The sequence below is a fragment of the Bufo bufo genome, chromosome 1, assembly GCF_905171765.1.
Source record: "Bufo bufo chromosome 1, aBufBuf1.1, whole genome shotgun sequence".
NCBI classification, from domain to species: Eukaryota; Metazoa; Chordata; class Amphibia; order Anura; family Bufonidae; genus Bufo; species Bufo bufo.
Genome location: NC_053389.1, coordinates 554,455,302 through 554,470,799, shown reverse-complemented (window position 1 = coordinate 554,470,799; position 15,498 = coordinate 554,455,302). Strand labels below are relative to the sequence as shown.

The window sequence follows — 15,498 nt, the reverse complement described above, 5'->3', positions numbered from 1 at the left end:
TATGTCAGTTTTGCAAAATTAGGCCTGGTCAGGAAGGGGGCAAATGGCCCAGATGGCAAGTGGTTAGGCAGATGCAATACTACAGAGCCTCACTTTCTGGAGGTCAACACAGTTGGTCTGAAAATGTGTCAACATGTGGCAGATCTGGTGCTGAAATTTCTGAAAATGTGTTCAATACATGTGAATGGGGTTGTTTCTACAACATGTGCATGGATTTTTGCAAGCCTCATTCAAATGTACAGGCCAGTCTTGAAAACCACTTCAAATCTGCGATCACACATGGTGGATAGGCTGCAGACTTTTCGTTGTGGATTTTTATGGGTTGTACAGTACTAAGAAAGTGGATGCGATTATCAGAAACCTCAGACGCTGCAAAAAAAATAAAAATCCAAAGCATAAATTGACATGCTGCAGATTTCCACAGACGTCATGTCAATTTATGCTTTGGATTTCCATTGTGGATTTCACTCTTTTGCAATGCTGAGGTTGAAGTCCACAGTCATTTCACTGAGAAAATCCATATAGGAGTCTTCCGTGGACATACACTAACATGGAAATGAAAACAACTGGTGAGGCGTTGGAAGCCATCCATATAAATTCAGGTTCATCGCCAGAAATTGGCCCAGCTTTTGGGTTGACCCTCTGATTTATCTAAACAGACCTAATAAAAAGAGCACTGAAAGACTGTAACAAAAGACCCAATTATGTCTCACGGTAGCAAAATAAGCTTTATTAGAATGTTGATATGAAAATACATTCTTTTGGTAGGCTGACATCTCAGTATGTAGCACAGCAGCTTTCAATATTTCTCCAGAAACAGAAAATTAAACTAAACTACAAATACAAGTATGTACACTGTGAAACATTGTGTGTCCCTTTAAAAATGTCACTTACAAGCAATAGAAATAGCAGATATCTAGTCTTCCCCCTCGACTTCCAACAGATCATGTATTTGCATCTTTGGAGCTCATTTTCCACTTTCATCAGTCACATGAACTGTTACAATATCTACTATGTACTTTATACAAATCATTACAGTGATGTAAAAATGACATCACACAATTTGTGTGGCTCACATAATGAGTGCAATACAGTAGTTGAAAACTGCTAAGCAATAGTTGAAATTAAACTAATTACAATGGGGATATGTTAAACCAGAAGAGGCCCAAGTATTTTATATCACCAAATAGTTCAGCTGGTAATAAAAATGACAATCATCATTCTATAACAAAAATCAAATGGAACGAGAGCCTTGAATCGGCTGTACACATCAGATAGCTACTGACAGCTATATCTCCAAGGACAGCTGCATGTTGATTTCTGTTTAGAGAGTGGACATGTTTGATGTCAAAATGCTTATGCATGGCAGCTTATTTCAAGCTTTTAGGCTGGTGGCAGACGGTCGTGAAATAGTCTGTATGACGGGGCACGTTTTCCAGACCATCCAGCTGTGAGTTATGACACAGTGAGTACTGTACTACCTGCGTTATGTTTGCACAGTACAGTATACCCATGATCAGACAGAAACTCACTGCATCATAAATCACTATGATGCTGTGTGTTCAGATCAGACAGGTAGTCCGGGAGAAGCAGCCATCATACGGAAGGTTTTTCCCACAAACTGACACTGGCATCAGAAGTAGTGCACGCTGTCCAATAACAGCACTGAACTCCCAACAGGCTAATTCTTCTACCTCCACCAGAAAACACTTTATATTATTGACCAGGTTGTTTGGGTTAAACAAAAAATAAATAATTAAATCAATTTTCAATTAAAGGGGTTGTCTGGTTTCATCAATAAACCGGATTGGATCAATCTGCAATAAAGAAGTGATCACTACTTACCTGGAGATCCCATGCCGTCACTCCAGTTCTTCTTTACCTGGTGATGTCACCCTGACATGTCACCACTGAGGCCATTGATTGGCTGTAGCGGTCACAGGTGTTCAACATGATATCAGTGGGTAAATAGAACTTGGGCCGGAGAACCAAAGCGGCTGCATAAATCTGCCAAGTAATAATCACTTCTTTATTGCAGGTGGATCCCCTGAGTTAACTCAGGCACCTCATATAAATTAGATAGAACAGACAGTAGCTATTCTAAAGGAACAAGCTGGCCCATTTATTAGACAGACAACTGATTTATTTCAATAAGAAACGTCCAATGCTTCAATACCAGAGTGGTTGTGCTCCAGGGGAAATGAAAACTTGGTTCCAGGTACAGCCAGTCACTGGAGGTCTCTGCAGTGAGACAGTCTGTCTTTTGCTTATTTTTGGGTGACTCTTCTAACAAAGCAGACACCTAAAATTCAATATGTGTATGGCTTACTTTAGTATCACAACACCAAATTGTATATCAATGCACTAGCCCCCGGGGACGGAGCACATCTGCAGTAAGAGATGTTATATGCTGGATTTAATTCTATTTTGTAAGCATGTAATTGAACCAGAACTCAACATTCACAGCATTAAAAAAAACAGGCTCAATTCAACAATTATTCTCAAAAACCTAAAATAATTGGCACACCATTGAAGCATATTGTGTGTGTAAATACCCGACATAAAAACTGTAGTTAAACGACCACAAAAGAATAACATATAGGTATTTAGAACGCCATTGTTTCCAGATGACAACAGCTTAGTGTGTGCCCCTAGTCTGGACATATCTGCATTACGTCCCGTTCCCTAATATGCTCCCTTCATCAGAATTAGTACTGATCGTACTAGAGTGCAGGGCGGCAGCAGGAAAAATCACCTCCTTGCACCTGAATCTTGAACCAGTCAATAAAGGCGACCTTGGGTAAAGTCTGGAGTTGGTAAATTCTATTATCCATTAATTTTATTGTAATAAATAGAGGTTGTAGAGATATTGATAAGTAAAAACATAGGCTCCAACTGTTTCACATAATGGAAGATCCACTGAACAATGTCATGCATGTTTTGTTGGATTTTAGATTCAACGCTCAGAAAGGTCACTTCTCAGGACTGCTCAGGATCTAGTTTCAAGTGACGCATTCGAAGTATTAACATGACTACAATTGGACAGTTCGCACTGGACATAACATGCTGCAAATGGTGTAAAAACAAAAATCTAAACGTGCCGATGTTCTAGAAAACTCTGCAGCAAAGTGAAAATAAAAGCGCAGAAAACGTCTTCACATTCTTATGGTCACACTGACCATTACTAAATCACTGCTCTTTCTTACTGTCTTGCTCCTGTATGGTATTCTAAAAAAAATAAAAAAGATTATTAGCAACGTGAAAACATCTACAATTCACTTAACATACTGGTAGGTTGTGGTGGCTCACTAGCAAGTAGTTAAGGTATGGTGCTGCAAGCTCATATAGAGGGAATCACCCCATCCTCTCTTAAAAGGCAAATGTAGTAATAGAATAATGAGCGAGCACTCATACACTTGGCAACCAGATTGACATATGCAGAAAATATTTATTAAATCCCCATAAAATACAAGTAATAAAATGTATAAGAACAATGTAGCAATAATATACAACATTACAGTCACATATATTGTGGTAGATATGATCGATACTATATTCAATAAAAATATATTCGATAGAAATATTCAATAAATTGAATGGTAGAAAATTCAATGTTGAAATATTCGATAGAATATTCGATACCACTCAATAGTGTCGATAAATTCAATAATATATATCACACCAAAAAACTTCAAGTATATGCTGTTATTTGGGAAGAGGGGGTATTATCTTCTAGTACTCTATCCCAATTTGGGAAACTGAATGTCACTGAAATGGTTGTAGGTGTATTCACTGGGAGCGCAATATGTTCATAAAGTGTCCACAGGAATCCTGATAATGTGAAAAGTCTCTTATAGCAAATCCTTTTAAGGTCGATATGAGCTTTGAATCAAAGAAAACTTTAAAGGGCTTCTGTCACCCCACTAAAGTCATTATTTTTTTTTGGGCTAGTTAAATTACTTATCCTGCGATATATGAAAATATAATGGTGTTAGTTACTTTGATTCAGCCGTTTCTTCTAAAAACGAACTTTTATAATATGTAAATTAGGTCTCTACCAGCAAGTAGGGCGGCTACTTGCTGGTAGCAGCTGCAGAAAACCGCCCCCTCGTCGCGTTCATTGACAGGGCCAGCCGGGATCTCCTCCTCCGGCCAGCCCTGTCGGCATTTTAAAAATCGCGCGCCTGTGTTCATTCTGCGCAGGCGCTCTGAGATGAGGAGGCTCGTCTCCTCAGAACTCCCTCAGTGCGCCTGCGCCGATGACATCACCGAAATAGAAGACGTCATCGGCGCAGGCGCACTGAGGGAGTTCTGAGGAGGCGAGCCTCCTCATCTCAGAGCGCCTGCGCAGAATGAACACAGGCGCGCGATTTTTAAAATGCCGACAGGGCTGGCCGGAGGAGGAGATCCCGGCTGGCCCTGTCAATCAACGCGACGAGGGGGCGGTTTTCTGCAGCTGCTACCAGAAAGTAGCCGCCCTACTTGCTGGTAGAGACCTAATTTACATATTATAAAAGTTCGTTTTTAGAAGAAACTGCTGAATCAAAGTAAGTAACACCATTATATTTTCATATATCGCAAGATAAGTAATTTAACTAGCCCAAAAAAAAAAAAAAAAGACTTTAGTGGGGTGACAGAAGCCCTTTAAATCGATGTTTAGCTTACCGTCTAGCGTCTGTTGTCTCCCTATTGCTTCAATGGAGCTTTAAATATTTGCCGGCTTATTCAGTCGCTCCATACAGCAAGCTGGTTTAAATTTCGCGGGAGTTCCAAAGATCGCGGGAGTTGCCACTCTGTTCCGCAATTTCCTTTGCTGCAGCTTTCGACGATAAGAATAGTTAATCCTTTACTGTAGAAATTTTCTTCTGTATGGCCATACAGTATTATCGGAGGCTTTTCAATGCAGGTACATCACTTGTTTCACTATACGCGTTACGGGTAGATTCACTCTCCCTTCCTCAGTGGATCGGAAGGTAAGCGAGTGGATCTCCAGCCTGCCGGCGGCGATCGTTCGCTGGCAGGCTGGAGATGTGATTTTTTTAACCCCTAACAGGTATATTAGACGCTGTTTTGATAACAGCGTCTAATATACCTGCTACCTGGTCCTCTGGTGGTCCCTTTTGTTTGGATCGACCACCAGAGGACACAGGCAGCTCTGTAATAAGTAGCACCAAGCACCACACTACACTACACCCCCCCCCCCCGTCACTTATTAACCCCTTATTCACCCTTGATCACCCCATATAGACTCCCTGATCCCCCCCCTGTCATTGATCACCCCCTTGTAAGGCTCCATTCAGACGTCCGTATGATTTTTACAGATCCACTGATACACGGATCGGATCCGCAAAACGCATACGGACGTCTGAATGGAGCCTTACAGGGGGGTGATCAATGACAGGGGGTGATCACCCCATATAGACTCCCTGATCACCCCCCTGTCATTGATCACCCCCCTGTAAGGCTGCATTCAGATGTCCGTATGTTTTTTACGGATGCACGGATCGGATCCGCAAAACACATACAGACGTCTGAATGGAGCCTTACAGGGGGGTGATCACCCCATATAGACTCCCTGATCACCCCCCTGTCATTGATCACCCCCCTGTCATTGATCACCCCCCTGTAAGGCTGCATTCAGATGTCCGTATGTTTTTTTACGGATCCACGGATACATGGATCGGATCCGCAAAACACATACGGTCATCTGAATGGAGCCTTATAGGGGGGTGATCAATGACAGGGGGGTGATCACCCCATATAGACTCCCTGATCACCCCCCTGTCATTGATCACCCCCTGTCATTGATCACCCCCCTGTAAGGCTGCATTCAGATGTCCGTATGTTTTTTACGGATCCACGGATACATGGATCGGATCCGCAAAACACATACGGACATCTGAATGGAGCCTGACAGGGGGGTGATCAATGACAGGGGGGTGATCACCCCATATAGACTCCCTGATCACCCCCCTGTCATTGATCACCCCCCTGTAAGGCTCCATTCAAACATTTTTTTGGCCCAAGTTAGCGGAAATATTTTTTTTTTTTCTTACAAAGTCTCATATTCCACTAACTTGTGTCAAAAAATAAAATCTCACATGAACTCACCATACCCCTCACGGAATCCAAATGCGTAAAAATTTTTAGACATTTATATTCCAGACTTCTTCTCACGCTTTAGGGCCCCTAGAATGCCAGGGCAGTATAAATACCCCACATGTGAACCCATTTCGGAAAGAAGACACCCCAAGGTATTCGCTGAGGGGCATATTGAGTCCATGAAAGATTGAAATTTTTGTCCCAAGTTAGCGGAAAGGGAGACTTTGTGAGAAAAAAATAAATAAATCAATTTCCGCTAACTTGTGCCAAAAAAAAAAAATTTCTATGAACTCGCCATGCCCCTCATTGAATACCTTGGGGTGTCTTCTTTCCAAAATGGGGTCACATGTGGGGTATTTATACTGCCCTGGCATTTTAGGGGCCCTAAAGCGTGAGAAGAAGTCTGGGATCCAAATGTCTAAAAATGCCCTCATAAAAGGAATGTGCCCTTTGTGCATCTAGGCTGCAAAAAAGTGTCACACCTCTGGTATCGCCGTACTCAGGAGAAGTTGGGCAATGTGTTTTGGGGTGTCATTTTACATATACCCATGCTGGGTGAGATAAATATCTTGGTCAAATGCCAACTTTGTATAAAAAATGGGAAAAGTTGTCTTTTGCCGAGATATTTATCTCACCCAGCATGGGTATATGTAAAAAGACACCCCAAAACACATTGCCCAACTTCTCCTGAATACGGCGATACCACATGTGTGACACTTTTTTGCAGCCTAGGTGGGCAAAGGGGCCCACATTCCAAAGAGCACATTAGGGCCCCTAGAATGCCAGGGCAGTATAACTACCCCACAAGTGACCCCATTTTGGAAAGAAGACACCCCAAGGTATTCCGTGAGGGGCATGGCGAGTTCCTAGAATTTTTTATTTTTTGTCACAAGTTAGCGGAAAATGATGATTTTTTTTTTTCTTACAAAGTCTCATATTCCACTAACTTGTGACAAAAAATAAAAACTTCCATAAACTCACTATGCCCATCACGAAATACCTGGGGGTGTCTTCTTTCCAAAATGGGGTCACTTGTGGGGTAGTTATACTGCCCTGGCATTTTAGGGGCCCGAATGCGTGAGAAGTGGTTTGAAATCAAAATCTGTAAAAAAATGGCCGGTGAAATCTGAAAGGTGCTCTTTGGAATGTGGGCCCCTTTGCCCACCTAGGCTGCAAAAAAGTGTCACACATCTGGTATCCCCGTACTCAGGAGAAGTTGGGCAATGTGTTTTGGGGTGTCTTTTTACATATACCCATGCTGGGTGAGAGAAATATTTTGGCATTTATACAAAGTTGGCATTTGACCGAGATATTTATCTCACCCAGCATGGGTATATGTAAAATGACACCCCAAAACACATTGCCCAACTTCTCCTGAGTACGGCAATACCAGATGTGTGACACTTTTTTGCAGCCTAGGTGGGCAAAGGGGCCCACATTCCAAAGAGCACCTTTCGGATTTCACCGGCCATTTTTTACAGATTTTGATTTCAAACTACTTTGCACGCATTTGGGCCCCTAAAATGCCAGGGCAGTATAACTACCCCACAAGTGACCCCATTTTGGAAAGAAGACACCCCAAGGTATTTCGTGATGGGCATAGTGAGTTCATGGAAGTTTTTATTTTTTGTCACAAGTTAGTGGAATATGAGACTTTGTAAGAAAAAAATAAATAAATAAATAAATAAAATCATCATTTTCCGCTAACTTGTGACAAAAAATAAAAAATTCTAGGAACTCGCCATGCCCCTCCCGGAATACCTTGGGGTGTCTTCTTGCCAAAATGGGGTCACTTGTGGGGTAGTTATACTGCCCTGGCATTCTAGGGGCCCTAATGTGTGGTAAGTAGTTTGAAATCAAAATCTGTAAAAAATGGCCGGTGAAATCCGAAAGGTGCTCTTTGGAATGTGGGCCCACATGTGTGACACTTTTTTGCAGCCTAGGTGGGCAAAGGGGCCCACATTCCAAAGAGCACCTTTCGGATTTCACAGGACATTTTTTACACATTTTGATTTCAAACTACTTACAACACATTAGGGCCCCTAGAATGCCAGGGCAGTATAACTACCCCACAAGTGACTCCATTTTGGAAAGAAGACACCCAAAGGTATTCGCTGATGGGCATAGTGAGTTTATAGAAGTTTTTATTTTTTGTCACAAGTTAGTGGAATATGAGACTTTGTAAGAAAAAAAAAAAAAAAAATCATCATTTTCCGCTAACTTGTGACAAAAAATAAAAAGTTCTATGAACTCACTATGCCCATCAGCGAATACCTTAGGGTGTCTACTTTCCGAAATGGGGTCATTTGTGGGGTGTTTGTACTGTCTGGCCATTGTAGAACCTCAGGAAACATGACAGGTGCTCAGAAAGTCAGAGCTGCTTCAAAAAGCGGAAATTCACATTTTTGTACCATAGTTTGTAAACGCTATAACTTTTACCCAAACCATTTTTTTTTTACCCAAACATTTTTTTTTTATCAAAGACATGTAGAACAATAAATTTAGAGAAAAATTTATATATGGATGTCGTTTTTTTTGCAAAATTTTACAACTGAAAGTGAAAAGTCATTTTTTTTGCAAAAAAATCGTTAAATTTCGATTAATAACAAAAAAAGTAAAAATGTCAGCAGCAATGAAATACCACCAAATGAAAGCTCTATTAGTGAGAAGAAAAAGAGGTAAAATTCATTTGGGTGGTAAGTTGCATGACCGAGCAATAAACGGTGAAAGTAGGGTAGGTCAGAAGTGTAAAAAGTGGCCTGGTCATTAAGGGTGTTTAAGCTAGGGGGGCTGAAGTGGTTAAAAGGGTATGCTATAAGAGACTTTTCACATTATCAGGATTCCTGTGGACACTTTATGAACATATTGCGCTCCCAGTGAATACACCTACAACAATTTCAGTGACATTCAGTTTCCCAAATTGGGATAGAGTACTAGAGGATAATACCTCCTCTTTCCCAAATAACAGAATATACTTGAAGTTTTTTGGTGTGATATATATTATTGAATTTATCGACACTATTGAGTGGTATCGAATATTTCAACATTGAATTTTCTACCATTTAATTTATTGAATATTTCTATTGAATATATTTTTATTGAATATAGTATCGATCATATCTACCACAATATATGTGACTGTAATGTTGTATATTATTGCTACATTGTTCTTATAAATTTTATTACTTGTATTTTATGGGGATTTAATAAATATTTTCTGCATATGTCAATCTGGTTGCCAAGTGTATGAGTGCTCGCTCATTTTCCTATTACTTAAAATACTACTAACTCATTTTCACCCTCTCTAACATATGGCAAAAGTAAGGCTACTTTCACACTCTGTTTTGTGCGGATCCGTTCAGATAATACATCCGTCTGCATCCTTTCTGAACGGATCCGTTTGTATTATCTTTAACATAGACAAGACGGATCCGTCTTGAACACCATTGAAAAAGTCAATGGAGGACTGATCCGTTTTCTATTGTGCCAGATTGTGTCATAGAAAACGGATCCGTCCTGGCATGCAATGTAAGTCAATGGGGACGGATCCGTTTTCTATGACACAATGTTTGGCTCAGTTTCATCAGACGGACACCAAAACGCTGCAAACAGCGTTTTGGTGTCCGCCTCCAAAGCGGAATGGAGACGGAACGGAGGCAAACTGATGCATTCTGAGCGGATTCTTTTCCACTCAGAATGCACTAGAAAGCAAACTGATCAGTTTTGGACCGCTTGTGAGAGCCCTGAACCGATCTCACAAACTAAAAGCCAAAACGTGAGTGTAAAAGTAGACTGAACTGTGTACAGTATGGTCAGTACTTTTGGGACAATGTCAATATACTTTGTAGTATTGTGTAAATGCTGTAATTTCCTGATAACTGGGTCATATTTTTATTCTACTTGCATATTATAGTTGGTATTTCACCCAGGGTTTTTGAGGTTGTAAAAAAAAAAAAAAGAGCTTTATTCAATTAAATTTTTTTAAAGAATGGTTACTAATAGCATAATTGCGGTGTAAACAGCCTACACATTTTCGGCACACACTTTGCTAAACATAATGTAAGACGATGACTTCTGGCTGTAACTTGTAACTGCCATTATGGACTTCAATGTGCAGAATAAGTCTGGTCTAAGTGTAAAAGGCTTCACATCATGTGCCTAAAAAATCTAAGGCTACATGCACACGACAGTGGAAAAAAAAAAGTCAGTTAAAAACTGATAAACTGTCCATTTTTTTTACGTTTTTTTTTTTCACGGATGCCCTTCTGAGAAATTGATGTTAAAAATGAACCCATTCAGTTGTATGGGGGCAGTTGGTCAGTGAAAAACGGACAAGATAGAACATTTTCGATTTTTTGACATCCGTTTTTCACTGACCATCAAAAAACTGCTGTGTAAATAACCCCATAGGCTACCATTGGTCTTAAAACGGATGTGTGACGGCTGGTAAAAAAAAAGTCCATCACATGTCCGTTTTTTTACTGTCGTTTGCATGTATCCTAACTGCATGAGGCCATTTAATATGAAGCAGCTATAAAAACATTTCTTCACATACCCCAAGTGTTATGCCAGAATAATAACCAACATCAATCTATGAAAAGAAAATGGCAACAGAGTAAATGTACAAACTGTTACACTGGGGTTCAGTGGTAAATGTGTTGACTGACATGCATATCACCGCAATTTAATGATATGATAATATTGGAATTTTGCCCCACCCACCCGCTGAAACTACCATCCTTATACAGGGTGGCCAACGAAAAAGTAGCCTCCTTCCAATATCTCAAAATTAAACTGACTAATAGTAAATCTGTCTTAGTTGCCCTTAGCAACCAATCAGAGCTCAGCTTTCAGTTCCTACAGGGCTCTGATAAAATGAAAGATGAGCTCTGATTGGTTGCTATGGACAACTATCGGAGGCGGTCTACTTTTTTGTGGGCCTCCCTGTATCACCTAAAATGTGTAGAAATAACAGTGCCATATTGTGTGCTGCTGTATATGCTATTCAGGCAGGCAGCATATCAAAGTGCTGCTCGATACCACACAGCTGACAGGACTCCCCGGTGACAGCATATATTACTTACACTGAATGTCATCTACTATAGTATCTACTATATACACACTGACAGCAGTGAGTGTGTGTTCTGTATACACACTGCTTCGGGCCTGTACTTTTTGTTTTTGGTTAGAGAGCCACCTTGTTGTATTCTACTACTTGAAGGAGCCAGAAACATATGTTGAATGGGTATTAAATGGGTATTCTCGTTGTTAAAAATTATCCTCTATCCACAGGATGGGGGATGACTATTAAATCAGTGTGGGTCCTACTGCTGGGACCCCCAGCGATTATGAGAATAGGTAGCCTGAACCCCTCAGAGCGCCACCAAATTAATGGAGTAGCACATCAAGCATGTGCACTGCCACAAAATTTTTGGAAACAGCTAAATGAAGCAACAGTTTGCATACTCGACCTTCCACTCTGAATAATGGAGATCTCCACAGTTGGACTCCCACCAATCTAATAGTTATCCCCTACACTGCGATACTTGGGTGCGCCCCAATTCACTGTGTAGCCATAGCTTAAAAACATCAATGGAGATATGCCAGTATACAGCTTATGACTCCTGCAGCCAATCACTGTCCTCAGTGGTACTGGAAAGTCACCACTGCAGTTTGTAAAGAGGCACCAGCAGGTGGACCACACCAGTGCTGCAGAGTTCAGCACTGGAGAAAAGGCAATTATAAAATTATTATTTTTAATTTTAGATCCATTCAGAGGCTTATCTTGGAGAAACCCTATAAATGACCTTTATAAAAGCCCCTTAAAGGGAACCTGTTAGTGTTAACTTTGCTGAGAACTAGCATTATAATTATTGTAGTCCAGGCCTGGGAAGGAGTCACAGCTGCCTGAGAAGAGTCATTGGTTATTCATGATCTCCTGCCTTCCCCCCCACCTACCTTCTTATGATTGGCAGTTTTCACCCTAGTTTTATTCCCTGGAAATAACTGGCAATAATCAGTAGGTGGTTGGTGAGAGCTGCAAATCATGAACAACTGTGAATCTTCTGAGCCAGTCGTGAGTCTTTTCCAGGCCCAGACTGCAATAAGTATAATGCTGGATTTTGGCAACCACTTAAGGGCTCATGCACACAATTTCAAAAAAAATTAATAAATAAAAATATGACATCTGTGTAACGTTGTGTTCATGATTGTCACTACTTTTTCACATTACACCAAACAAACTTAAATGTATTTTTTGGGGATTTTATGTGATAGACCAATGCAAAGTAGCAAGTATGTGTGAGGTGAAAAGGAAATGATACAAGGTTTTCAAAATTTTTAATAAATAAATAAAAATCTGAAAAGTATGGCACGCATTTGTATTTAGCCCCCTGTATTCTGATACCCCTAAATAAAATCCAGTGTGACCAATTGCCTTCAGAAATCACCTAATTAGTAAATAGAGTAAGTCTACCTGTGTGTAATTTATTCTCAGTATAACTACAGATGTTCTATGAAGGTCTCAGTGGCTTGTTAGAGAACATAAGTGATGAAACAGCATCATGAAAACCAAGGAACACAAAGAGATCAGGGATAAAGGTTTGGAGAAGTATAAGGCAGGGTTAAGTTATAAAAAAAAAAATCCCAAGTTCTGAAAACCTCTCACAGAGAACTTCTCAATCCATCATCCGAAAATGGAAGGAGTATGGCACAACTGCAAACCTACCAAGACATGGCCACCTAAACTGACAGCCCAGGCAAGAGAGCACTAATTAGAGAGCCAGCCCAGAGGTCCATGGTCACTCTGGAGGAGCTGCAGAGATCTACAGCTCAGGTGGGAGAATCTGTCCACAGGACAACTATTAGTCGTGTACTCCACAAATCTGGCCTTTATGGAAGAGTGGCAAGAAGAAAGCCATTTCTGAAAGCAAGCCATCAGAAATCCCATTCACACTTTGCCACAAGCCATGTAGAGGACACAGCAAATATGTGGAAGAAGGTGCTTTGGTCTGGTGAAAGCAAGTAACAACCCTAAACATACAGCCAGAGCTACAATGGAATGGTTTAGATCAAAGCATATTCACGTGTTAGAATGGTCCAGTCAAGGTCCAGACCTAAATCCCATTGAGAATCTGTGGCAAGACTTGATAATTGCTGTTCACAGACGCGCTCCACCCAATCCGGCCGAGCTTGAGCTTTTTTGCAAAGAAGAATGGGCAAAAATGTCAGCCTCAGGATGTGCAAAGCTGGTAAAGACATACCCCAAAAGACTTGCAGCTGTAATTACAGTGAAAGGTGGTCCTACATAAGTATTAACTCAGGGGGGCTGAATACAAATGCACATCACTGTTTCCAGATTTTTATTTATTAACAATTTTGAAAACCATGTATCATTTTCTTTTCACTTCACACATACTTGCTACTTTGTGTTAGTCGGTCACATAAAATCCAAGGGTATGAATACTTTTTCAAGGCACTGTACAATCAGGAAATGTGACAGCAGACCCGTTCTGTTGGTTTTTACTTGTGGATTACTAGTACTTTCATCCAATTATATGATACAGACCTGTAGTAACTCATGTTCCCTTATTAGCCGATCGTATTCTCTTGTTATCCCTTCACTCTGCTTCTTCAGCGCAAGGACTTCTGCTTGGGATTTGGAGAGTGCTGAAAAATACATAATCAGCAGTATGAGACGTGTTATAGTACATGGTAAAACTATTTACATGCATGTATATACAGTAACTTACATTTGTCCATCTTGTCAAGAGGCTTCAATCTGCCCCAGCGTTACTACAGTTGCCCCTACTGTTTAACTCTACGTGTTATTCAGATGTGAACACTACACTAAGCTTTAGCCTGAGATGGCTTTTAGAGAATGTTCACATAGCATCTTTTTCAGGCACAATTTGACAGATTCTGTTCCAGAAGCTGACGAGCGTCCGTGTGGAAACGGCCTCCAATTATTTTCAATGGGAGGCTATGCTGATTTTGCTGTGTATTTTCTACATATTTCCCAGTTTACCAGAAAACATTCTCATCATCTACAACATGTGGACTGGCATGTATTGTACGGTTCTTTGTTGCAGATTTTCAGTGCAGAAATTTAATCTAAGGGTGGCTGGACATGGGGTGGATTACGTTCAGTTTGTACATGCAGATTCTGTGGATACAGTACCATCAAAGGATATGAGATTAGACGAATCTCGTGTACACTTTGCTTTTTTCCTTAGGCGAGGAAATTGACCTGCTGTGTGGATTTTCTGCACATAAATCGGCACCATATCTGCACAGTGTGGTTTAAGTGCAGTTTTTACATGCAGATTTTGTGCAAGGCAAAGACCACAGCGTAATATAGAACCAGCAAATCTCATGTAGACTCTGCTTTTTTTCTTAGGTGCCTTGCACAAAAACCACACCAGAGCCACGGTAAATAGTGGGGATTTATATGCGTTTTCTGTGTGGTTTTGTTGCAGATTTCTTCCAGACGTTCTGCACACTAAAGCCCTCTTCCTGCAGGATGTCCTCTAAGAATGACATTATACAATCCTCTAAAAAAAGCACACTGACGTGTACATTACATGCAAGATGAGACAAAAGTAACTTTCTGTGGTGGTTTACAAGACAGAAGCATGCTGCCAATGTTGTGACTACAAACAGCAATATCTCTCATCATAAGGACACGCTATCTAGCCATCAACAAAACAGCAGCACTCCACATTATTCCGTGTTTTGGGTATGATGACAGCTCATCTAATGAATCTCTGAAGCAAGATATTTTACAAGAAAAAAAACTGGTCTATTTCTCTAAGATGCCACATTAATTACTGATTAAAGGCTATACTCTGTACAATAGATCTTATCTAAATTGATCAAACTCTACAATGAATCTTATTTAAAAATGCCCTACTGATCTTGGAGTACAGCTGCTCTGCAGTCCTATGTGTCTCCATGGTTAGACAAAACAAGCCTTCTATGGTCCAATCCTGTCGCGTTTCTTTCCATTTGTAGTACCCCATTTTATGCAAATGTATGTTTGGTTGGTTAGCATAAAGTATCTGTCTGGTCATATAGAAAAGAGTACAATTAAAATATATAGCATTTGTCTGTTACCATGACAACACATAGGTCTGCACAACAGCTGTAAACACCAACCAATAAGACATGTTTAATTATGACCTATTGTATTATTTGGCACTTTTCTCACAACTAGAAGGATACAATCTGGTGTGGTGTACTATGATCAAGTGGTATCTAATATGAAGCTCAACCGTGAGAAGACAATGGTCATTTTCAGAGTTATTGTAAAACTATCGTATTTGTGCATTTTATGATCCTCTGATAGGCACTAACTAGCGATGAGCGAAGCATCATCCGAAGTTGCTTTGTTCAAAA

General features: G+C 40.4%; 1 protein-coding gene across 2 annotated transcripts in view; it reads right to left on the bottom strand.

Annotated features, from left to right (window-relative positions):
• Positions 1-714: 714 nt before the first annotated feature.
• The window catches only part of BCAP29 (B cell receptor associated protein 29), a 127,309-nt gene continuing 112,525 nt past the window's right edge, over positions 715-15,498 (bottom strand). For both annotated transcript variants that reach the window (XM_040412900.1, XM_040412907.1), the window contains exons 7-8: positions 13,670-13,770; positions 715-3,228 (exon numbers count right to left, since the gene is read on the bottom strand). In XM_040412900.1, the coding sequence (XP_040268834.1) occupies positions 3,190-3,228; positions 13,670-13,770 (140 nt within the window). In that variant the 3' untranslated portion in view covers positions 715-3,189. The remainder of the gene's footprint in view (positions 3,229-13,669; positions 13,771-15,498) is intronic.